Consider the following 24672-nt stretch of genomic DNA (forward strand, 5'->3'; position numbering starts at 1 on the left):
CCCCAGCACCCAACGCAGTGCCTCACACTTGGTAAATATCTGTAGCATATGCAGCTGCTCCAAATATAAGCCAACAGGCTGAGCCCACTCGTGGGTCGCTCGTCAACCCCACTGCGCCCTCCACGATAACACAACACCCCCCTTTCTGAAAGGTCTGGGCTGCTTCCTCTGCACTCGTGGTGGCTGGGGTGGCAGGGCATTTAACTAGGACTTGTTTTATTATGAAAGTTACATGCTGACACTAAAAAGAAAATCAAACCATAGAGAAGGTTATACATTCAAATAGTCTTTTCCCACAGATAAAGACCCTCAATCTCACACCCACAGTTAACTGTTTCTCGTGTACTCTCCCCCAAATTGTTTTCATATGCTAACATACATATTTCACTCTTCAAAAAAATAGATGAAACTATCCAGTTCTGCTTTTTGCAGAACAACATGCATCCGTTAAAAACGACAGATCTATCTATGCTGTATGCCCACCACACTCATTTTGAAGATCAAAGGGAAGGAAAGAGCTTATACACAAATAGTTCTGCTCCTTCTTCCTCCCAGCAGCCCTTTGCAGACTTGACAGTACTTTCTACTTCCCCTTTCAATCATCTCTTCTCCAGGCTAAACAGCATGAGCTTGTTATTTTAAGCATCTTCATAAGGCCCAGGTTGAAGTTCATATATCCGGCTGCGTGGACGCCAGAATAAACGCAGTGCAGCTGGCAGGCCAAGGAGGCCATTTGTCACGCCCCTGGTGAAGACTGAGGTTTCTGGTTAGACCTGACATGGGCACCGTGGCAACCTCAGACTGGGAGAGTCTGCAGAAATGGTCCAGAGTTAAGGTTTACGCTCCACATCTTATCTGTCACGGGGTCTCTGATAGCCATGTGTACAGACAGAGTGCCTATGACTAAGACATTTTTCAATTGCATTCTCTTTGACCTTGAAATTTGAAACTAATGCCAATTCCTCCCCTCCCACCAGCACCACCACGATGCCTTACCTCTTCCTCCCCACAGTCACACTCTTCCCCATCTTCCAGGTACCCGTTCCCACATCTCCGGCCTCCATACAGGGTCCTGGTGTCTGGCATGTTGGAGAGACACATCCCACCACCTGACTGCAGATACCTGTCCAGCTCCCTCCTGTTGCACCCATTAAACACTCTGGGAAAGGGATGCCTGGGAGAGAAGACGGCTGGAGTTAGTGGAGAGTCTGAGCATCACACAGCCAGATTAGCCATCAATCAATCCTGCTGCCCGTTAGGCCGATTCCACCTGGATGGACTCAGGCCCCCACAGTCCCACCCACAAACATTCTGTTCCCTTGGAACATCGCCAATACATGAACTTACAGTTCTTTCTAAGAATTAGGAAATATTAACCACCCCATAATGTGTGTTTTTTTCCCTCTTTCTGCATGGAAGAAGTATTTGAGAATCAGAAGTGGCAATTTCGGCCCTCTGCATGAAGGGGTTGCAATAAAGAAACGGCTATGGGTGTTACAATAGGTCTCTCTTTAGAGCTGAATAAAATGCCAGCCAGCCCAGACTTTTCCTGAAGCTGATATTTAAGATAGAGATTTTCTTGAGACAGAGGACCAGGCCCAGAAGGACAAGACCATGGATTTAATTTCTTTGTTGGGCCAGTGATCTGATCTCTGTTCTAAGGATACAGGCAGTACTCCAAATTTAACTCACAATGCGTGGTCTTTATCACAAGGGTATGAAAGGTCGTGGGTCCCACCACTGGGAAAAAGAATCAGAAGTCATAAATTCCCTGGTGCAAGTCAGTGCCACTATTTGGGTCTATAAAGGAAGAGTTATCCTGATTCCAATTCTCTAAACCAATTAAAGGTTGAACACTGGACGGTTTCCTTTAGCTGTCAGGTGTGTCACAAGGAATCTGTTACTAATAATTGCTAGACCTCTAAAATGGGTGAATAGTTTAAAAACCAATTGGAATAGTAAATAATATAAGTCGCAACCTTGTGTACAAAAATGTTTTCGAGCCTGGGAGAGAAGGGGGTGGACTTAACCGTGAGCTCACAGCGATCTGAGCATGACCCAAGGAGTTGTACCCTGCATGCCATCATCATCCTTTGTGTGTCACAGCCGAGAAGGGATGGAAAAACACTGGCCACTCGAGCTTCAAGAAAAAGCTGCATTTTCTCTTGGAGACATGGAAACCCCATTTCTCCAAGAAATATAAGTAGGCAGTAATGGTTTGGAGTGGGAGGAACACAAGCTTTCACCATGATGCCTTCCAAAGAGTGACTTGGGTCCTGGAAGAACCCACTGCTCTCTGCTGAGTGGGTCCAGACACTGAGTGTAAGTCCTTTGAATAAACTCCAGAATTCTGATTCAAAGGCTCTGGTTTGAAAACCCCTCACAACTACAGAGAGAGGCAGCTGTCTTGTCCTTGTTCCTTGTGGTAAACGCAGCCCTGTAAATTTCCTGAGGGGTCACTGTGGGATGTGTGGATGCTCCCCTTCCTTTTTCTTGTTCTGGAAGCTACATCAGCATTTTCAGTCAAGCGTGGGACATAATAGCACTCATCAAGCTCCGTTGGAATGGAGGGACTAAGAATTGTGACTGTCATCAAAATGAGTCCTCATCAAATATTCTTAAAGAGAAAAAGACACATGTAGTCATGCCAATTTTACAGCTAAAGACCCTAAGACAGAAATTAAGTATATCTAGGGTTCCATCAGCACCGGCCCTCCTGCTAGAAACCTAATGCTCCTTCTGTGCATTTACTTTCTTGGTCCTCTTCCAACTTCTTTGTTGTCAAACTGGCATTTCTCTCCAAGGTCCCCGCCAGCGGTATAAAAGGCTCCCTGGGGCCAGCTGGGAGGAAACTTGGGCTGCACTGGCCTTGCGTGCTCTGCGCTCTGCCCCGACCTCCCCCTTCCTGCTTGACTCACCCGGTGGCAGCTGCCATGATGCACCCACCGTCAGCCGCACTGGCTGAGCAGCAATCTGCGGAATCGTGGCTCATGCCGAAGTTGTGGCCCATCTCGTGGGCCATGGTGGCAGCCACACCGATGGCATTCTCAGAGTGGTCCTACAGAGGGAGAGAGTTCAGGTCAAGAAGACAGCTACTCACCAACCCCCGGCCCTGCCTGTTCTTTGGCCAAGCCTCGCATCTCTCCGCTGAGTCTATGGTTGTGTGCACATGGGCTCAGTGACAAAAAGCTGTGCTTTTAATTACTATGCTACACCTGCTGATAATACGGGATGGGGGGGTGGGCAAATAGAGGATAGCAGGCTCCTTGATTTCTACTTCACACGTCAGAAATGAATAGTCAGAGTCATTTAATGAACAGTCACAAAGTCAGAGAGAATTTTCAAAGACAGTAATTTCCTAACCATGACTTTGAGACAGGCTCTTGTGTCATAATGATATGTATAACAACATAAGCCCTAGAATAAAAAAACATTTTTCATCTCTATTACCTTACTATTCCCCAGGCGCTGGCTTGGCATATATGAAAGATCTACTGATACATTAATATGATCGCTTCTGGGTTCTGCGCTTGAAAATCGGGGATGAACTACAATAAATAATTCACCCTTGGTATCTCCGTGTCTTAGAACATATTGACTTCATTTTACACAATTGCCCTTTTTGATGTCAATGCTTTTCTTTTTTCTGCAATAATAAATACAACATTTTTTTTTTTTTTGACAAGATGACCTCCTGTCTTGTGAGGCAGTTTTCTGCCTTCTGCAGCATCAGTGTATCGGCTGAGACTCACCATGTTGACTCCTCCAGATTGGTACACGGAGCACATGGCCATGAGGGGGGCCAGGCCGATGGTGGTGCCGTGGAAGGACATGCCCCTGTAGGAGGGAAGGAGAGAGGGTGACTCGGGAGGGGGCTCAGAGGGCTGTTCCCGTGTACCCAGGAGCAGGTCGCCATCATGGCCCCTCAGACATTCCCAAGGGGACAGGCCCTGTTATTCCAGGCCAATTGGATAACTTCCAGGTTGCCACACCTCTCACTTCCTCTCACCTACTCTGCCACTGCTCTAGAAAAACAGAAAGAGGGAGTGAAAGGTCACATTTCCCCACAATATGCCCATAGCCCCATTCCCTGGAAGGAAATGGGCAGGGCTTGCAAAGCTGCATCCCATTCCTGCTGCACAGGAAAAGGTCAGAGGGAGGGGAGAGGGAAGGGTGGCACAGGTCCTGATGCTGAAGTGAATCATGCCCACTTCCGTCAGCTGCTGGGGTCCCATGCCACATCCCTGGCTCTGGGGAATGTGTATGGAGGGGGCGGGGGGAATTGGGGACAGCAGCTGTGAGGGGCTGATGCTTCATTCCTACATAACTCTGGGGCCAAGGAAACAGATGTGTCCCATCAGGAGCCTCCTAAAGTACAGCTGGGTGCAAAAAAGAGTTGTTTCTGCCTTTGTTTTGCAATTGTGACCCTAATCTGCCAACAGCTGGCTACAGTCCCCCAGTTTAATTCATCCCTCTTTCAGCTGGGCAGGGGCGAAGCAATAGCTAAAACACCAGTGTTTCCATGCATGCCACAAACATATAATTTATTTAAGGGAGCTATATGGAAATTCACTATGTGGTACTTTTATATCTCTGCATGATCTTCTTATCTAGATCATAGTACCTTTGAGAGCCGAGACTATCTTATCTATTTTGGGGTCATTAGAATTTAGCATAGAATCTGAAACAGTGGTGCTTAATAAGTGTCTGATGTATTCAAGGCACTCGTCTTCAGAGAAACAATCTGCAAAGGAATACGCAGTATATGTGCACATGTACACAAAGCCCTACCGGTTATTTTATAAACTTAGACAATGGCTCTGAGGAAGCCCAACTGGAAACCTAGATTCAAGGTCTTGCCCAAAGCAGGACGCCAGGCTTCCAAAGGTCAGGCCAACAGTCTTGGTAAAACTCTTCCTAGGTGCATGTACCGTCACGAAGTAAACACTTGTTGCCCAGGTTTTTGGTACAGCTATTTCCCCCGGTGGCTTTTTAAAGTGTAAGCAAAGGTTTAGATGATTGTTGATTCTGAGAGATATTTAGGCAACAGAAGATAAACAGTTTTTATTATGTAAGTGCCTTTGTTTTAACTGCCTCAAAATACCTGTGGCAGTGAACAATAATAGGTATCCGATAATCACCCCCGGGGGACTGTCACGTGCCACCATGACCCCCATCAGTGTCTGCTCTTTGCTCTCTGAGACTGAAGAAACCCCAAAACAATCCTCACCCCACCCGCTCCTTCAGGGTCTCCCTCCCACCAAACACAGCTCCTGCTCAGTCTGCCACTCTGACTATGTTGGGCACTCAGCCCGAAGCCCCTGGGAACTAAGTGAAGGACAACACACGTCTCTGGACTCAAACAAAGCGCCCAGAAGACCAAGATGAGCCCTCAGAAAGTCTGTTTCACAGTGGCCCACGACCAACAGTCGGTCGCTTCCCAAATACACAATCGATGATTTCAGATGCTCAACTGAAGATGTGTAAGTCTAATTGTCTAATCTACATTGTAAATTGTAAATATTTCTTGGGATTGTCATGACTCTTAAGCTTTTAAATATTTCCTGGAGTACGGGAGGTACAGAGCACATCTCTGAGAAGTACCTGATTCCCTGGAACAGAGTCAGGGCGGCGTAGTACAATCAATACCCAGCACCAGGGAAAGAAAGGGGACGATGGCTCATGCACTGCGGGCAGGACCAAAGCCAAGGAGACAAATATGGAAAAAGACTATTTACGTGATCAACTGTGCATTGTCGTGTTTCTTCTGGGCGAGCAGCTTGCGCCTCCAACCAAGAAATGACCAGAGGGTAGAGTACGGGTTCTCTGAAACTTCACACATATTGCCATGAGTCCACACTTCCAAGCCCACAAGGGCAATCCGGATGTTCAAGGATCGGTAAAACTGAAAGCACACACAGAAAAGCCACAGCATCATCTGTCAACAGCTATCAAGATTTATAAGCTCCTTCCTAGCCTAAGCGCTCAGGGCACAGATCTCAGATTCCTCTTCTGCACGCGCCTCCAAGGGGAGGAGGCAATGGGTGTGCCACTATTCACATCTTTCAGAGGGGGAAATGAGATCCTGAGAGGGGCACAACTTGCTGGTGGCAGAGCTGGGGTGACTTAGCTTAGAGAAAAGAAGGCTGAGATGGGACATAAAGTTGCTTTCAGATATGTGCAGGGCTGCCATGTGGAAAAAGGATCAGCGTCTTTCCACGTGGTGCTGAAGTGGGGCTCAGTCAATTGGTAAAACAGACAGGAAGACACATTTCATTTTAAAACAGGAAAGAGCTTTCAAACAAAGCTGGTCTTTGCTGCCGTCTGCAATAAATAAGTACGCTTGGCTCGGCCGACTGGTCCAATTATCCTCCCAATTCTTTACATGGCCCTTACCCTTTTTTACACATATCTAAAAAGTCCTCTTGCATATGGATTTTTAAAAACAACTTTATTGAAGTATATTTTACATACCACGAAAGCTACCCATTTTAGTTGTACAGCTCAATACTTTTCAGTAAATTTGCCAAGTTGTAAAGTGATCGCCATAATCCAATTTTAGAATATTGTCAACATACCAATAAGACCCCTCATGTCCATTTACAGTCATTTCCCATTTCACCCCCAGACCCAGGCAATCACTAATCTACTTTCTGTCTCTATAGATTTGTCTGGTCTGGACATACTCTATAAATGGAATTATACAGTACGTGGTCTTTTGTGCGTGGTTTCTTTCACTTAGCACATCTTTGAGATTCATCCATTCTGTAGCACGTATCAGTTTGTCATTACTTTTTATTGTTAAATAGTCTTCCATTGTATGGACATACCCAATTGTATATGGTTATTTTATTGTAAGATGTTTCCCATTCATTTTTGAAGTGGGTATAAATGATACACATGTAGATAGAAATGCTGACTCTCAAAAGTTTCCTTCCCCATCACTGGAGGTGTTCAGGATTTGTCAAGGAAACCATAATCAGGCTGCAAGCATTAGACTGCAAAGGTCCCAGATAATCTTCAGGGTTCTGCCCAACCCAAAGACCTGGAAATTCTTTCAATGAGAACTGACTCTCAGGCCCCTTAAGGCTAAAGCTACCTTTAACCTTTATGACATGGGATCTTTCATCTCGTATAAACTAAGTACTTTAAAGCAAAGTACGAAAGCGTAGATAAAAGGAATTCTTTGACTGGCACACCCTAGAGACTACTGAGGCAGTGACTTAAAAAACAAATTATGTGTAAACTTAAGTCACTTGAGCAAGGAGACAGCATTTAATCCAAAATTGGCAGGTACTGCCCCAGCTAAAAATAACAATCGTAGCGCCAATGTTTATCAAGCACTTTCTATGTACTAAATACTGGGGCTCAGAGAAGTTAAGTACCTTGCCCAAAGTCTCAACAGAAAAATGGTGGAGCTAGAAATAAGACCAAGATGATCAAACCTCAAGGCTTACTCCTGACCCTACTCTGCTTAAGAGTGGGGGTCTTTAGATAGCCAGTCAATCCACTTTCCCCAAGAAATTGTGGTGTAAGATGGGTTCCAGATTCAGTAAAATATCAGTTGATTTCAACGGAAATTTTGATTTTTCTGTTTTGTGTCAGGTGAATCATTAGAGAAAGAGTTTGAATCCCAATTTGAACTTGCTTCACTAGGGAGCTTTTTTAAGGACTGAAATTGGCTTGTTCATGCTTAAGGGAAAACATTTTGGATTGGGTTCATGATTCAGCAAATTAGTGCAGTTCATTCCAGGTTTGGTTCAACAATAGTTCAGTTCAAGTAGCTGGGTCAGCAAGCCTCCAAGAAGTGGGTTAGCCTTCTCTCGCTCCCACCAGGAATGAGGAACAGCAGCTGCTTAGTGGAGAACCACGGCTCTTCACAGAACCGCCTGGCTAGCAAGGCGGGGGCTTCGAGTACACACTGGGGTTTGCTCATGCCTCTCCTCTCCTTCCCCTTTTCACCAGCACCCTGGGTTCTATTACCCAGACCAGCTGGAGAACACAAAGGGGTGATTCAGCCAAGTCTCCCACCTGCCTGGTCTCCAGAACAATAGAAGTCACTGGTGATAACAGGGTCTGCCTCCTATATTATCCCCCAGGGAAACAAGCTTGTTTTCCCAGATGGTGAGTGTTTGGGTTGTAGGATCATTTAGATGTTATTGTTGAGTGAGTTGAGAGCTAGAGAGAGGACTGGACTATGTCCCTGGAGTCCTTCCTTCCAGGAAATGCCAGTACTTGACTTTCACCTGTCACTGACCACTGCCCAGGGTTTTCAGAGCCATCTAGGGCAGGACAAAAACATCCAGCATAGACTCTCCAATCTGATGATTTCAGAATACTACCAAATTTGCTAGTAAATCCCTAACAAATATTTAAGTTCTATTATGTATCCGCTAGTGTTTAGGAAAAAGTGATTTCCCCTTTTGACCTGGGATCCATGATTCCCTAGCAAGCCCAGAGTTAAAGCTTCAGAAGTCCTGTGAGTGCCCTGACACTGTACAATAAATGTTATCAGATTCTCAGAGATCTGTGACCCCAAACATATTAAAATTGACTTTTGGAAACTATTTACTCCTAGCCTATCGAGAGGCTACTATCATTCTGGGTTACCCATTCTACTGCATTTTGCACTATACCAAATACCCTCTTTTATATAAACGAAGTATTTCCAAGTCCCAAATTTTAGTACAATTCAAAAATTTGGGTATTTCCTAAGAGCATGTTTAAAAGGCCTGACTTAGGAAAGTGGACCATCCACATGGTCTTTCTGAGACAAGAAATAATTTTAGAACCGTTTTCCGGATGGAGGTTATCCAGATTGGCCCGAAACCAGCCACGCCTCAGCTTTCAAGGCTCTGCACCTTTCCCATGCTGACCTAACTCCATTGTCTCCTAAGTCAGAGAATTACTGGGCTTTACACCCAGAAGGAACCGTAAAGAACCATAAAGCGATTTTAAACTGGGTGCCTTTATGTCCTATGTTCCCCAGGAGCCACTACAGGGATGAGTCTAAGGGGTCAGAGGACAGTCCTCACCCCAGCCTCAGTTGAGAGCAGGCTGTTTTCATCTGATTTTTTAAGGAGGGCGCAGCTCACAGTGGCCCATGCGGCGACAGAACCGGCAACCTTGGTGTTATTAGCACCACACTCTAACCAGCTGAGCTAACCAGCCACCCCCTCATCTGACTTTTAGATTAGACTGTTTTGTACTGGTCTCAGCCTATTAATAATCAATGTTATAACTGGACCAGCTCTTGTGGTTCTTGTGAGTGTAAGATGCCTTTTGGCAATAACCATCAGGAAACTGGAAAGACACAGGTTTAATACTTAGAAGACCTGGAAATTACATAGCACACCTGGGGCCACACAGTGGTGGCAGAGAGAGAGGGAGAGAGAGAAAACACACATGGGCCTGGGGTTCTGCTTTTATTGGGGTCAAGGGTGGGGGCCTAGGGTTTTGAGGGCTCACTCTATTGGTGAATCTAAAACATGAAGAGGGAATTTAAAACATGGGAAGAGAAAAAAAAGCCAAGTAGCCAAATGGTCAGATCTTTTAATCAAACAAGATCTCTAAAACAAAGAGGCTTCCCTCCCTGCAGGGAGGTGGCCAGGCTCTTTGTCTAGTCTTATAGCCACAGCAAGGTTTTATTGAGATATCCCCCTTTGAAGTGGACGTCTCTTTGAAATGGAGGCTTTGGCAATCAAAGCTTAGGTACTTGCATCACAAAAAGAAATAAAAACAAATGTCAAGGCTTAACGCTACACAGACAGTGGTATCAGATTTCATTTAGGAAAAGGAGTCCCCCAGAAAAACAAAAATCATCAAAAGCCACCGATTAGGCCAACCTCTCCATTTTGTAAATTCAAAACAAAACAAAACTATAACCCAAAGGAAATTAGTTGGCTAAGGTCACAATGCTGAGCCCGGTGACGACCACCCCGAGCCTCTGTGGCACTGCGATTCCCTCTCAAAAACTGGGCGGCCTGTCCATCCACAGGCAGCTTGGGTGCCACGTGATCTCCTGTCCTGTAGCCCCTCTGAGGTGCTGGTACCTTTCCCACAAAGTACACACCTGGTCTCACCTTATCAACGTAATTGGCGATCTCCATGAGCTTGTGTTTGGTGGCATCCTGGTCTCGTCGATTCTTCTGAAACTAAATGGGGCAAAGAGAACTAGGTGAGACCCCAGGACCCCTCTCAGGACGCCTCCTATGCCCCATTACTTGTCTTTGAATTAACTTTTATTTTCTTCCCTCTTCTATGATCACTCATTTTTATACAACTATCTCCCCCCCCCACACACACACACACAGTGTCAGCTTGGGGAGGGCAGAACATGGGACACATCCATCTTGGTATCCCCAACTACTAGCTCAGTGCTAGGCACCGAGTAGGGATGCAAGAATTGTGTAGTGACCTGAATGCTCTTCCTCCAGCCCCTGAAGTCCACCTTTTCTCCTGTCCTCCAAATTACAAGGCCTCCTGCAAACTCCCACTGGGGCTTAGAAGAGGTACCGATCCGATCCTTGCCTTGGTCACCCCCCTAACATGAAGCCACCGTCACAGGGATTTCAAGGGGCCTCCCTACACGTGATTCACCAACAGTGGTCAAAGGGTTGCTGAACACCTACTATGTGCAAGACATTGTGCTTGGCACTAGGTAGGACACCAAGTATGAGATCCTGGCACCTAGCCTAGAGGAGCTTCAATGAAATCAGAGGGACAGCCAGGGATGACAACAATGGAAGATTCTGTATTTAAGGAATATACAATTGAAATGGGCTGAGAAAACATGCACAGCAATAACTGCAACGGGAGGCTGTGGAATGATACAAAACAGGTGGGTGCTGGCAACGAGGGCCGTAAGGCGTTGGCTTTGTCTGGCAAATACAGCCAGCAGTAGGCACAGACGTGTTTCAGTAAAGCTTTATTTACAAATGCATGTGGTGGGCTAGATTTGGCCATGGCTACAGCTTGCAGCCCCCTGATCTAAAGAAAGGACTATGTCAACCTTACACTTTCCAGGGTGACACAGGAAGTAAAACACAGTGTATCCCTGGCCTTCCTCAACAACCTCGCATTCTGTGTGTATCATGAAAGTTCTTGGCGGTCGTGCTTCTACATCTGTCCTGCCCTCTCCTGCAGCAGCCCATCTTGCTCTTCCCTCGCCTGGATTTCCAGTTTCACCTGAGGAAAGGAGCTGGAACCCACCCCGGCACTCCCTCCTGGGCCCAGGGAGTGAGCAGCCGCTTGGTCATTTTTTACCCCTGACAACACGAGCTCCGTCTAGGCAGCGACACTGTGCCACGTCTCTGCTTCCAGCGCAGAGCCCAGGAAGGAGCCTGGCCTGTCTCAGCACCAGGTTGTAAATCACAGATAGGGCAGCCCTCCCCCTCCCTGTCTTCCCATCCTCTCAGATTAATTGTCAGGAATAGATTTCTGCCTGCAGAGGATGAGAGGCCACTTGAAGAGGGAAGGGGGGGGGGGGAGAGGTGGTGACGGGGGAGGGGTTGGTGAGCCCGTGAACTGGCCTGGCCTGTTACAGCCCCCACCACTCCCTCCCATGATTCATTTAAAGCCCAGGCCCCTGAGGAATGAGCACATTCCCTTCTAGCTTGCAGCAGGAATCCTGCCGGGTGGAAATGCCTGCTGGGTTGCTGCTGAAGGGCTCTCCTCTGAAACAGGAAGGTGGCCGTAGGCAACAGCTCGGTCCTGGGGGCATCTTGGGCAGAGATTTCCTCATGACGGTTTGCTGTGACCCTGAAGGTCAGGAGACTGAAGATGCCAAACCCCTACCCTGCCTCCAGGGGGTTTTAAAACCCTGCACCAAGATTCCACTGGAGAGAATGCAGGGCCAAAGGAGAGGGTCACCCCACCTTTATATTAGAGCAGCTGTGTTTCTATGTTTAACTCTCGGGGTCCCAGAAGCTTTCATCTGAACAAAGGATTCTGTGGCTGGGGAAAAAAATGGTTCAAGACCACTGTATTAGATGATCGTAGACGTGAAGCTTAAATGGAAACATGTCAGCTTTCTTGCAGCAACTCTCCCCCTAGGGGCCAGCGTCAGTTACCTCCTCCCAGGACTGGGGAGCCTTGGGTTTTAAATCAGCTTTGGATTTTGCTCCCCACACAGCTCCCCCATCCTACCCCCACACACCAGTCTTTGGAAAGGAAAACACAAGAAAAAAAGAAAAAAGAAAGGCTGCTGGAAAAACCAATATTGACATCAATTAAAAAACAAAACTCTTCTCAAAACAGAATACAACGTTCCCTCAACCTGGAATGCCCTTCACCTCCACCTCTGTCCTGTTAACTCCTTGTCCTTGAAGACAGTTCAAGGGCCTCCTGCCACGACAGCTCGAAGGCAGCTCTTCCAGCCTGAAGTCTAGTGTTCTTTCCGCTATGCACACTGTCTCCAGGATCTGTGCTTTGGGGCTATGGACTAGATAGAGCGGCCTTAGAAGGAGGCTTTTGGGGGAGCTGGTAACTAAAGTACTTGGATGGGGTATGAGAGAGGCCGAAGCAGTGAGTTCTCTCCTAAGGGGAACCCAGGCGGGTGCTCAGCTCGTCCTAACTTTCCATGCCCAGAACATGTGCTTAGTTACGAGGTTGAGTCACTGCAGAAAGTGAGAACTGGAGGTAAAATATGGCTGATTTAGGCAAATAAGGGCTCTGGGGCCTGAATCCATTCTTCAGGTGTCAGTTCAACATCACTGTGTCAGAGACGCTTTCCCCATTTTCCACAAGTATGTTGGATCCCTCATTATCTGCACTCTAAACCTCTGTAATGAACCAGAGCTTCTGTGCTGCCACTGTAAACTCTGTGATGCCAGGGGTGGGTCTGTCTGTATCTCCTGGGGCCAAGCACTGTGTTTGGTACATCACAGAGAATCCAGAAATCGTTGATGAAGAAATGACAGGAAAGAGTGAGAGAGGTGAGTGTGCATCAAGTCTTAGAAGCCCAGGTCTGAAAGAACTTGTCCAATTTGAGGAATAAGGAATTAAAGACCAAACAGCTCTTCCTTTAGGTCAGTCGTTCTCCAACTTGCCTGTGTATTAGAATCACCGAGAGGGCTTGTTAATATGTGGATTGCTGGACTCCAGCCACGGTTTAGGATTCAGCAGGTCTGGGGTACAGCCTAAGAATCTGCATTTTCACAAGTTCCCGGGTGCTGCTAACGCTGCTGGTCGAGAGACCATGTTTTGGGAACCATGGCTTTAGGTTCTCATTTGGCAACAACATGAGTATAAAAATGCACCCATACATGGGTAAGAAAATTGTACTTAATCAGATGATTGAGAATACATGTATTATCTTTGCAACAAAAAAAAAAAGTTTTTAAAATTTCTATAGAGAATTCATGGACTCCCTAAGAATAAGCAGCAAAACCTAAAGGTCTTCAGAGCTGGACTAAGAAATGTTACTCCAAATACCATGAATTGTACTGATTTTCTATCTGATTAATGTATCAAGCTAGAAGAGGCTTTTCCTTTCTTTTTGTTGTTTTCCCAACTATGATTAAAATAGCAAAAACGAGCCCTTGGTCAGATTTAAGGTAGAAATCACAGGACAAACCAGGGAACGATGAATGCTTCTGCATCTCCCCAGAGCAGTTCAAAGTCTGGAGAGGAAGCTGTCAGGAGAGCAGTGTTTCTGCTAAGCCCCAAGCCTGCCCCTTACCTCTGCATAGTCAGCTACGAGGTAAAGCTCCACATACTTCATGGCGTGTAAATCTTCCCTTTTCATCTAAGAAAGAGACACGTGTAGGTCAGAGCTGGAGAAATGGTGGACTTGGCCTCATTTCAAAAACCTGCTAGAAATGGTGCTAGTTACTAAGCAGGGGGCCTCCTTTCCCATTTTGTATGTGGGCCCTGGAGGCAGGCTCGGCTGCGGTGGCCGTCCCCCTCACTACACTCTGCCATCTTGGTTATCAGCAGAGGCTGCTCTGCACATTGGATCCTGTCCTTTATTCTCACAGATGAGCTGGGTGGGTGACCAGCACAGGCAGAACAGAGGCCAACGTACTGTGAGGGAACATGTTGATGATCAAGTTCCCCAAAACATTCCAACCTTTATTTTCGGTATAAACAAATACAAGCATTTTGTGCACATGGGTAAGTGGCTATGTTTTGGGGAACTTGGGGGGGCATATGTTTTCTTCCTCCCATTTTGAAGTTTCTGAAACTAGCATCTCTGAGTATTTTAAATATGGTAGTGTGCTCCTCAAAGCAGTTATTCTATCGAATACAAGCGGATCTCACACTCGACAATGACTTAGAATGAAATTAAAAAGCTATTTCCTCCTTCTTAGCCATCTCCCTTTAACTCAGAATTACTCCTGGATCCAAAGTAAGGGGCCTCAGATGGGACAAGCCTATCCCCAGGTTGATTCCTGCATCGAGAAACTCACCCGGCGAGGTCGTTTCTTGGTCTGGTTAGTAAACTGAAGGACCCAGTCCCTGGCAGTGGGTGTGGAGTGCTTGAACCCACAATTCCCGGGGGGCAGCTTGAGATGTCCAGATCTGTAAATAAGGTGGTGGCCCTCGCTGTCAGGGAGGGGCTCGATGATGTAGCTGAGGTTACTGGTCACCACAATCAGTCCTCTGTTAATAGGAGAAATAGAATCTCTGGTCAACGATGACGGTCCTGAGAAGTCCCTTCCTCAGGCTTCAGTTTCCCCGCCTGCAAAGCGCCACAGTTGGTTTTGATCATGGGCATGTACCCTGATCAGGTGGGAACCTGCTGCAAGCTCAGACTTCCTCTCCAGAGAAATGCACATGTATGTGAAATGTGGTCCACAACTTCAGTGCTGCGGAGCCTGAAAAGCTTATCACAGAGAGGCTCCAAAGGATCTAAAAAGGCTGTCATGCATCCAGAAAGTTCAGAAGCTAAAATATCCCCAATTCAGTCTTTGCCACTCCAAACGGAAAGGGCCTCTCTCTTCAGCTATCTTGGTTTCCACTCCCCACCCTCAGGATCCACGCCCCTCAGGATCCCTGTCCAGGTTTTGCCCTTTGGGAAGAGCCTGTGATGCTTTCAGGAAAGCCAGGTTTTGATCAGCAGCAGCCCTTCCTGGAATCCATCCCTGGCTGACCTCATTCTGGTGCCGCGGAGCCTGACGACTTCCAGGCTGCCTCGCCCAGGCTGACACAGCAATCCTGGACCAGCCCCTCAGCACGACACCCAAGGTGCTCCCTGAACAGTTGGGGGTGGAAATGGGGCAAAGAGCAAGGGTCACATCCGCTCCCAAAACCAGACAGGAACGGGCAGAGGGCAGAGCTTCTACAGGCATCCTGTCCCAAACTATCGTCTCATCTCGGCTGACCAAGGCCCTTCCCGTCACCTCAGTTTCTCCCAATGACTATAAATGTTAGAAACACAAGGGGCTGGACCTCAACCAGCTGATGGTTTTGTGTGCATGAGGTTGTGGCTGTAGAGATAACACTCAGTGAGTGGAAAGTTCCACATGGGGACCGGGGAAAGTTCCAGCGTAGCTGACTTGAATAAGCCTCTGGGCCAAACAGGACAGAGAGCATGCCAAGCTGTGGCGCATGGCGAAGAAGAAGAATCATGGTGGCTATAAATGACGGAGCCTTTGCTGTGGACCGGGCATGGTGCTGAGTATTGTACTATTCACACCAGCTCTGTGACCCTTACAAGTAGGACCCTAATTGTACACATGAGAAAAGTAAGGCTCAGCGCCGTTAATTCACTGACCCAAAGTCACAAAGGTAGTAAGGACCTAAGCGGTCTGGCTCCGGGTCCCCAGACCTTAACCGTGACCTCACACTGCCTCTGTCACAACAGCCCTGTAGAGAGGGTCAGAAAGCTACCCCCCGTTTACAGATGGTTGCAAGTGACAGGCACCCGCAACTGTCCTCTAAGGTGTGACGGGTCATGACCCAACTGGCCTGTGGGAAGTAAGACACTGCCATTCTGATTTCATTCCCACATCAGTGCTGCAAGGCACCATCATGGGTCCCATTTTATGAATGAGAGAAATTGAGCCCCAAAGAAATTAAATAACAAACTCTCACGATTTAAGGTCTGGTGGACTTTGGACCCCATGCCCTTAACCTCTGTGCTATCTGCTCCATCAGTGAGTTCCGACCCTATGGGTCAGAGATCTCTAGGATCAGAGGTCCCAGAGCTATCTATTAGAATATTCTAGAGTGCATTCAAAACACAGATGTAGGAGTCTCGGATTCTATAGGCCTGGGCATCGGCACTGTCAACAGGTAACACAATAATTCCCTGCACAGCTACACTCAGGGACTGGAGCCTAGAGCCCAGGCTCTGCAGCAGGAGCCCCCCTTTTCACAAAGCCCCAGGCAGCTCTGTTTCAGGGAGTGGGCAAATGATGTTTTGAGAAACACAGGCTCAAAGGACACGGAAGGTCTTCCCTGCAATAGGATTCTGTGGCCGCTCCCCTCCCCCTACTGTAGCCCCTGGTAACCCACCCTGTGTCACAGTTGCAATCCTCCCAGACTGCTTGGGGATGGAGGAGAGAGTGGCACGAGCCCCCGCACTTTACAGTGAACCCCAGCTTTGACAGTTGGGGGATTTCTGAGAATCTAGTTCCTGGGGCCCTCCCCCGTCACCACCCCCAAGTCCTGCTAGCTGTCTTCCCCTGAACACCCACCAGTTGTTTATCCTTCTAGCAGCCTCAGTTGATCTAATTTGCTAAATATAAGTACTGGCAGAGCTTCGCCAGGGCCTTGGGAGGGGGGGCCCAGGAGGCTGGGTGGCCGGGACTTCACACGCTATTCTCCAGTTCCCCATCCTATTCCTCATCTTTAACAGCTTGATACAAATGAAATTGTACAGAGGAACCCAGCGGTGCAGGCCAGGCAGGCAGCGGGCGATTCGGCTTTAACCCCTGAATGACTGCAGGGCTCATCCACAAGCATGCTTCGAGGAACTAGGCAAGACTGCTGCCTGGGAATTTGTCCATTCAGAGCTACACCCAAGGGGACACAGCCTACATCCCTACATTCAGAGCTGCCCTCAGAGGTAAACAGCCTGCTACCCCTCTTTTCTCCACCCCCTAACCCCAATGTGCATGCAAGTGAGAAGGAGCTATAGGGAACTTCAAAGGCAGCACCAAAGGGAGGAAAGAAGGCATACAGGTGGTGCTCCATCTGGGAGAGGAACACAAGGCACAGATGGAGAATACGGACTTGGGGGTGAGACACACCTGGATTCGACTTCTGGCTCTGCTGCCTACTGGCTTTATGGTAAGTCACTCAGGAATGCTGCCCATCCACAGGGTTGCTACAATCATTGACGGAAGTCATAGGCAGTGTTTACTAACAAACTAACACTTAAAAAGAACAGCACTCATGGAGCATATATTACACATCAGGCAGGGTACAAAGCCTTTTATTCTGTAGCCCTTCAACACGAAAGTATCGAGAACCGACTATGTGCCAGGAACTGTTTCTAGACATGCTGGGAACGCAGCATGATGAAAAAATAAAGGTCCCTGCTCTCAAAGAGGGTGCGCTCATCACCTAATGCAAATCCACCAATGATGTCACTGCTGTTGTTCTCACGTTACAGGTGAGAACACGGATGCTGGAGAATTAAAACAGCTTGTCGGGTTTTGAACCAGGAATTGTCTGACTCCAGAATCTACACCTGTCATCACTTAATGGCACTGTCCTATGAGGACCTACTCTGTGCCAGATGGAAAGATAGCATGCATCATCTTTCCTGCAGAAAGAAGGCCAGTAGTCAAAGGGCAAAGGGCCACATCACTCCTTGGCAAAGGGGCAGGCAGGTGTGCACTGGCTACATGTATGTATGTGAGCCGCCTCCTGTCCCTGGGGCCAGCTCCCTGAGCCTCTGCCCACTCTCTCTGCAGCCCAGAAACTGAAAGTTCCTTTTTGGTGGTCTGGTCTACTCTCCTTTTTCACATAACAGGAACCAAAGCCCTGGGAAAAAGGAACTTTCCCAACCAAGGTCACCTAGTGAGTTACTGCCAGAGCTGGGGGCAGATTAGGTGGGGCCCTGACCCCACTCCTCACACTCCCTCCCAGGACTCAACAGCTTCCTGCCCCATGGGCACCATCTATAGAACTGAGTAAAGCCCAATGGGAGGCACCAGCCCCCCAAGGCAAAGACAAGGAGAAAATGAAATGGGGAGAGACAAGCTCAGAGATCACACAGCCAGGAGGTGTGGAGCTAGATCTCAAACTCAGGTCCCTGGACTCTACATTTTGAGCTCCTCCCAGGCCATCAAGCACACGTTCACACACATACTCTTGCATTCATTCCCAGTCTCATATTCTCTCTCTCAGAGAATCTGAGTCCAGGGAACCCAGTGAGGTGTAACCACAGTGAGTACAGGCCCCCGAGTTTTGAGGACAGAGCTGTTACAAGAGTGATGCATCAAATAGACCTACAGACGATCTATTGTGTATCTTTGACAGACTTTCTACGTAATTCAACTTCCCAGACATTAGTACCTAAGAAACTGTGCAGCCATTCAAAGAATGAGATAGAGCTCTGTGTGCCGAAGACATAACGTTAAACTGTAAAAAAATTTTACAGAATGGTATGTATAGGGTACCATCATTTAGATTTTAAAAACCATACATACACACAATTATGTGTGTCAGTGATGTATCCCCCAACAGTGATTACAGATGGGGGATGGGATTGGTTGAAAGGGAGGGACAGGATAAAGAACTTTCACTTCTTTAATTTTATACGCCTGTACTATTTGAAAGTTTAACATACAATTCACTATGTAATGATCATTTAAAAAAAAAAACCAAACTTTTATTTATTTAAGTGTGTTTTTCCAGGACCCATCAGCTCCAAGTCAAGTAGTTGTTTCAACTCAGTTAAGGAGGGTGCAGCTCACAGTGGCCCATGTGGGGTTTAAACCGGCAACTTTGTTGTTAAGAGCACCGCACTCTAACCAACTGAGCTAACCGGCTGCCCCCATGTAATGATCATTTTTAATAAGCATTTTCTTTAAAAATAAACTGACCAATCAGGTTTAAAAAAAAATGTTTTTACTGCAATCAGTATCTCGTCTGCTGATAGACAGTGAGCTAGTCACACACACACACACACACACACACACACACACACACACACACAGAGTCTCCCAGATCCCATAGTTCATCAAGGGCATGTCAGCCCAGTGCTGCCTTAGATTTCTTCACAAATAACCATCGCTCCTTACATTTCAATTTTGTGTTAGTTTGCAATGCATTTGCGAATGCAAGCAGTTGCGTAGACATTTAAAGGATGAATCCCTTGGCAGATATGGACATCCGAAATCTCTAACGAAATGGTGTGCAACATCTTTTTATTGGTGTAGTTTATAAATATCCTTAGCTGCCACACAATTTTCAAAGGGGTCAGTGGCCCAGATAAGATTACAAAGCACTGCATTACACATCTATGTTCTTTTTGGCAAGGCGTATTCCTAAAGGGACTGCTAACAACGGCTGCCTCCAGGAAAGGGGGATTCTGGAATTTTGGGGTGAGAAAGAGACCTATTTTTCATTGTACATTCTTGGATTATTTGAAGATTTTTTTTATTATGATCATGTATTACTTCTTCACTAAAGTAGCCTGAAGGGTTGCTTTGGAGAGAAGAGGGGGCCCAGCAACCATCTAGAAACTCAGCTGAATTCCTCTGTATTTGTGTCATTAACCTGCAAAGCCCACTTGGTACAACTCCTACCTATTTTCTCCAATCACATCCTCACGTTTCCAGGAGAGAAGCACAGTCACTAAGGAGATTTTTTCCATTGCAGCATGGCTTTATGAGCCTGGCGAGACTTGAGCATTTGGAGGCTGCTGCTGCAGCTGCTCCTTCTCCAGAGTCTGAATGGAGCCATCTGGCAGGAGTCTCCAGCTCTTAAATCAGCTGGGCCCACAGACACCCTTGGTTTCGTAAGGTGCATAGTGAGGCGGCTGGGAAACTAAGGCGGGTGGACCCCACCAGAGGGAAGCATGAAAAACAGAAACATATGGATGGCTCACCCGGTTTCCCCCTGTCAGCACAGCTGCGGGAATGATTTACAAGAGGCCAGGCCAAGTTCCCACTGCTTCAGCCCAAGGGGACAGAGGAAGAGGCCAGAGAGAAGCAAGTCACACCTGCATGTTCCCCTTCCTCCTTCTTGGGAAAGACCTTTGTTTACTTGCAGACTGCAGGTGGTGGTGGCTGGGCCTGTAAACACTACCGGGAGTCCAGTTGGCTTGGCTCAATCAGGTCACTTAAGCAGGGGATCTGGGGCCACTGTGATGGCCTCCCAGCCAAGCTTGCTTCCTGCCTAATTCCCTCCGGTGACTCACCACAAAGTGGACAGAAGGGACATGGCCCAATTTATAAACAAACACATGGGATCTGCAGCGCAAAGGGTCGTGTATTTGCATGTGATCCTGGGTAAGTCTGAGCACGGTTTCACTGTGATTAGATGGTATGAGATGATAATAATCCCGTATGCCTGTAGAGTGCTGCAGGATTCACACAGTACATCACATTCTCTAGCATGCCTATCACCCATGCCCATTTTACAGATGAGGAAACTGAGGGCTCAGAAAAGTACTTTTCAATGCCTGTCTTTCCTCCACCTGTGCAGGGTATGGGCATAAAGTAGGCACCCAAAAGTAATTTGCTGAATGAAAGAAACAAGCGTGAAATGAATCAGTCAACGGAGAGGAAGGGTACACAGTGGCAATCCCTCCTGCTGGCTCATGAGAGCCAGTGTGTGCATGTCTCCTGAGTCTGCCTTCAGTAACATCATGCTGACAGCTTTACGTTGGTCACGGTGGGAGTATTTTTACCAGCATATCGGTAGATGTTACAAGTCAGGGCTTCTTTCCCCCTTTATCTTCATAGAGCCAGTTTACCACCACACTGGGTATAGGGACCACATGAAAACTCAGGCAACTGGTATAAGCAATTAAAATACACATTTTTCAGATCATCATTTCTTTTCCAAAAGGAGGGGAGGACGGGAAGAATCTAAATAAATGGTATTTGTTACTTCAACATACATGTATACATCCTACTACATACAAAGCACTTGGGTAGGCTGGAGGAGAGAAACAGATATTTGAAATATAATTCTCGTTCGCAAGGATCACATATTCTCAGGTACTAACTGTGATGGGTACACAAATCACCTGGGGATCTTGGTAAAATGCAGACTTGATTCAGTAGGTCTGGGTGGGACCAGAGATACATTTTGAACCAGCTCCCAGGTGATGCCACCCTCTGTGGCCCACACCTGGGAACCAAGTGTCTAGGTGACTAAGTGCTCCTATGTGCCCGCCAGCTCTACACGTTAGATATCTATGAACAGGTCCAATCCTCACGACACTCGGGATACGTTCCTCATCTCCACATTTTATGAATGAGACAGACCATTGAGGCCCAACGTCACCAGCTGGTAAACTGCTACTGGCTCAAACGCAGGTAGTCTGGCTCAGAGAATGAAGGGTCACTCTCTTTCCAACGTGTCACTCGGTTGGAATTTTTCAGTTCATTTTCTGTCTTCAGAATTATCCTTGCTTCTCCTTTATCTTCCCACCCTCTTTTTCCACTAGCTGCCCATTTCCTTTTTCACTGCCCAAACACTTCTACCAGAAAAGAGCAAAGGAGAAGTGGGAATAAATGCTCAAATTTATCAATTTCGTATCTTTCATTTTCTCTATTCTGATGCTTTGACATCTGGGGCCTCGCCCCTCTGAGGATTAGCGAATTCCTAGAGACAGTAAACAACTTGCAAGAGGCATGCCTTTCAAATGTGGCTTTCACCCTCTGGGCCACTATCCCTCTGCCCAGCTCACCCCAGGCTGGATACCAGACAACTAGGGACAGCTGCTGTGCCCCAGAATCCACTAAAATTATTCAACAAACCAATCCTAAGCTTCGCTTGTTCCTTCCTGCAGAAACCACAATAAAGATTCTTGCCACATTTCCTCTTCTCCCTCTGCCTCCTAAATGGCCCCTGTGCTTCCTGCATGTTCCTGTCCCCAGCATGGGGTGACCCCTCCTCTTGGGACCTTGAGTACAATGAACCGGCTCTTCGATGGCAGTTGTCTCCTGCTCTATTGGCTTTACCGTACCTCACTAACACGAAAACCTCAAGTTCCTCAGGAAAGAGGAAATTCAAGCCCAGTGGGTTTGTGGATTTTCTAGGATTTCCCTTGTCCCTCCCAAGCTCAGCCTTTCTCGGAGCTGGCTTGCGTGGACTCTCAACGGACAGCTTCTCAAGGTCCTTGCCTAAGGCCAGCCCTGCTTGTCCTGAAACTCCATTCCTGGGGAGAGGGCCAAGTGCCACCAAGAACTGTCAGGGCCTCTTACCTCATTCCCCGGCAAGTGCTGAGCGTGACACTGGACTGTTCTGCGTTCCTCACTGTCCCGTGGTAAAAGCAGTGATCCTAGCAAGGAAAGAGGGGTGGTCAGGCCAAAGAACACGGAGAAGCATCGCAACGTTAATGTCTCATGAAGGTCATGAATAGTTATATTTCTAGCCTAACCTTACAACCTGCAAAGTGCTTTCCAAGCCTCCATTTTATTTGATCCTCACAGGGTCCGGGGAGGTGGGACAGAGCAGGTATCATCACCCCCACTGAAGAGATGAAGAAGCTGAAGAGCAAAAACATTTGTCAAAGGTCCCCTGCTAGTTGGAGAATGAGGATTTCAGAGGTGGTTCAGAGCTCTTTGCATGACAGGATGTGACCCAGGAAACACCGGCTCCTGAAGAGCCTGTCTCCCCACTAGAATCATCTCTGTGATCCCATACAGGGTGAAATAATGTCCCCCCAAATTCATGTCTACCCAGAACCTCAGAATGTGATCTCATTAGGAATAGGGTCTTTGCAAATGTCATTAAGATGAAGTCATACTGGACTGATGTCCTTCGAAGAAGAGAGAACACAGACAGACACACACACACAGGAGAAAGACATGTGGTAAGAGAGGCGGAGAGTAGAGTGACGAAGCTATATGCCAAGGAGCACCAAGGATGGCCAGGGGCTATCAGAAGCTAGAAAGAGGCAAAGAAGGATTGTTCCCTAAAGACTACAGAGAGAGCCTGACCCAGGCAACACCTTGACTTTGGACTTCTAGCCTCCCAAACTGTAAGAGAATACATTTCTGTTGTTTTAAACCTGCGAGCTCATGGTTCACGGTTACTGCAGCCCTAGGGAGAAGATAGCCCCCCAGCTCTTCCGCACCTCCCTGGAATGCCTGAGTGCCTGGATCAGACTGAATTTGGCACCTACATCCACGGCCACCCAGAGGTCTGACGCTGTTCTCCAGTCAGTGTGTCATAGGGCCATCTGGTCTACCCAGCCCGGCTGGATTCCTCTGTGACTACAAACAGCTGTGGAGCCCGCTGTGTACCAGGCCCTGGGCTAGGCCCCCGAGACACAACACAGACACAATGAGCACACAGACATAGCTCCAGCTTTCGCGGGATGTGTGGTCTGGGGAGAGCCAATCTGAGTTAAAACGCCATGCAAAGATATCATTACGAGCTGTGAAGCGTGGCTTGAAATGAAGGTCGGAAGTGCCAGCAGAGCGTTTTATAAGCAGGGTAACCAGAGCATTTAGAAGGCAAACCAGGACACTGCTGAGAGTGCTAACGTGTGAAACCAGACCAACGGGCACAAACCAGAACTGTCCCGGGCACAGCAAGGGGTGATAACAAAGGGCACATTCCGACAAGCTCCTTCCCAAATGATCAAGAGAAACAAGCTGGTCAGAAGAGAGAGACGGTGAAACCCGTAGGGCAGAGCCAGTTCTAAAAAGATCTTATCCCTCCCAACAGCCTGAGCCCGAGCAGGGCCAGTCAGAACTCTCTGGCATTCGCCTATGTAACAGTCCGAGTGATCCATCAGCAGGACCATACTTGCTTATAGACGTTCCTTGGTCCCCAGAAGGCAGGAATGTGACCTTGGAGACAGCTAACCCACTCGTCTATATTGTCTGGCTCCACCTCCTGCCCAGCTCTAGCACAAGTATAGCCTAATAATTAAATTAAGTTCAAGCATGTTGGCATGGCCAGGCCGGATTGAAAGGCAAGCTCCCACACCTACAGCCACGTAAACAGTTCCACCACCTCTCTGACCATCAGCGCTTTCAGCCTCTGCCTCAGGGAGGGTTGTGAGAACAGCGGATCAAGAAGCCAGTCCAGGGCACCTGGCCCGCAGCAGCCAGCGACGAACATTAGTGATCATACCATCAGCATTAAGCTCTCCTTTGTCAAAGGCGGGGTGTGGCCTGGAGGGACCTGGAGGCTCACCAGGGGACTGAATCCTCGGCCTTCCCCGGCCCCAGCTCTACATGCTGCCCAGCTGAGCCATGCAGCCTGACCACAGTACACAGGCCAGGCTGGCACGCAACTTAGGGTCTCTGGACCAGTGATCATCCTCCGGCCAGCAGTGGGCTCCTCCGCCCACGGACGCGCAGGCAGTCGGAAGGAGGGCCAGGCACCAGCCCCTCTCTTTGTTTGCATCAAACTCTCCTGGACTTGAAACAAGTCAGACCCGGCCTCCAGGGGAGCACAAAGGAAAGCCGCAGTGCCAGGGACATCCAGCAGCACGTGTGAAAGAAGGGAGGCGGGCACGACCCTCCTCTAGCCAGGATTCCATCTGCTTTCAATGCCAGCCTGTCACATGGCTTCTCCACCTAC

The 24672-nt window shown here is 47.8% G+C and overlaps 1 protein-coding gene across 1 annotated transcript in view; it reads right to left on the reverse strand.

Annotated features, from left to right (window-relative positions):
* The window catches only part of ADAM19 (ADAM metallopeptidase domain 19), a 77727-nt gene that overhangs the window by 17941 nt on the left and 35114 nt on the right, over window positions 1-24672 (reverse strand). The window contains exons 5-12 of the mRNA XM_033096319.1: window positions 22338-22414; window positions 14412-14604; window positions 13682-13747; window positions 10083-10154; window positions 5739-5905; window positions 3753-3837; window positions 2919-3058; window positions 997-1174 (exon numbers count right to left, since the gene is read on the reverse strand). Of these exons, the coding sequence (XP_032952210.1) occupies window positions 997-1174; window positions 2919-3058; window positions 3753-3837; window positions 5739-5905; window positions 10083-10154; window positions 13682-13747; window positions 14412-14604; window positions 22338-22414 (978 nt within the window). The remainder of the gene's footprint in view (window positions 1-996; window positions 1175-2918; window positions 3059-3752; window positions 3838-5738; window positions 5906-10082; window positions 10155-13681; window positions 13748-14411; window positions 14605-22337; window positions 22415-24672) is intronic.

This window comes from Rhinolophus ferrumequinum, chromosome 24, assembly GCF_004115265.2.
Source record: "Rhinolophus ferrumequinum isolate MPI-CBG mRhiFer1 chromosome 24, mRhiFer1_v1.p, whole genome shotgun sequence".
In the NCBI taxonomy this organism is placed as follows: Eukaryota; Metazoa; Chordata; class Mammalia; order Chiroptera; family Rhinolophidae; genus Rhinolophus; species Rhinolophus ferrumequinum.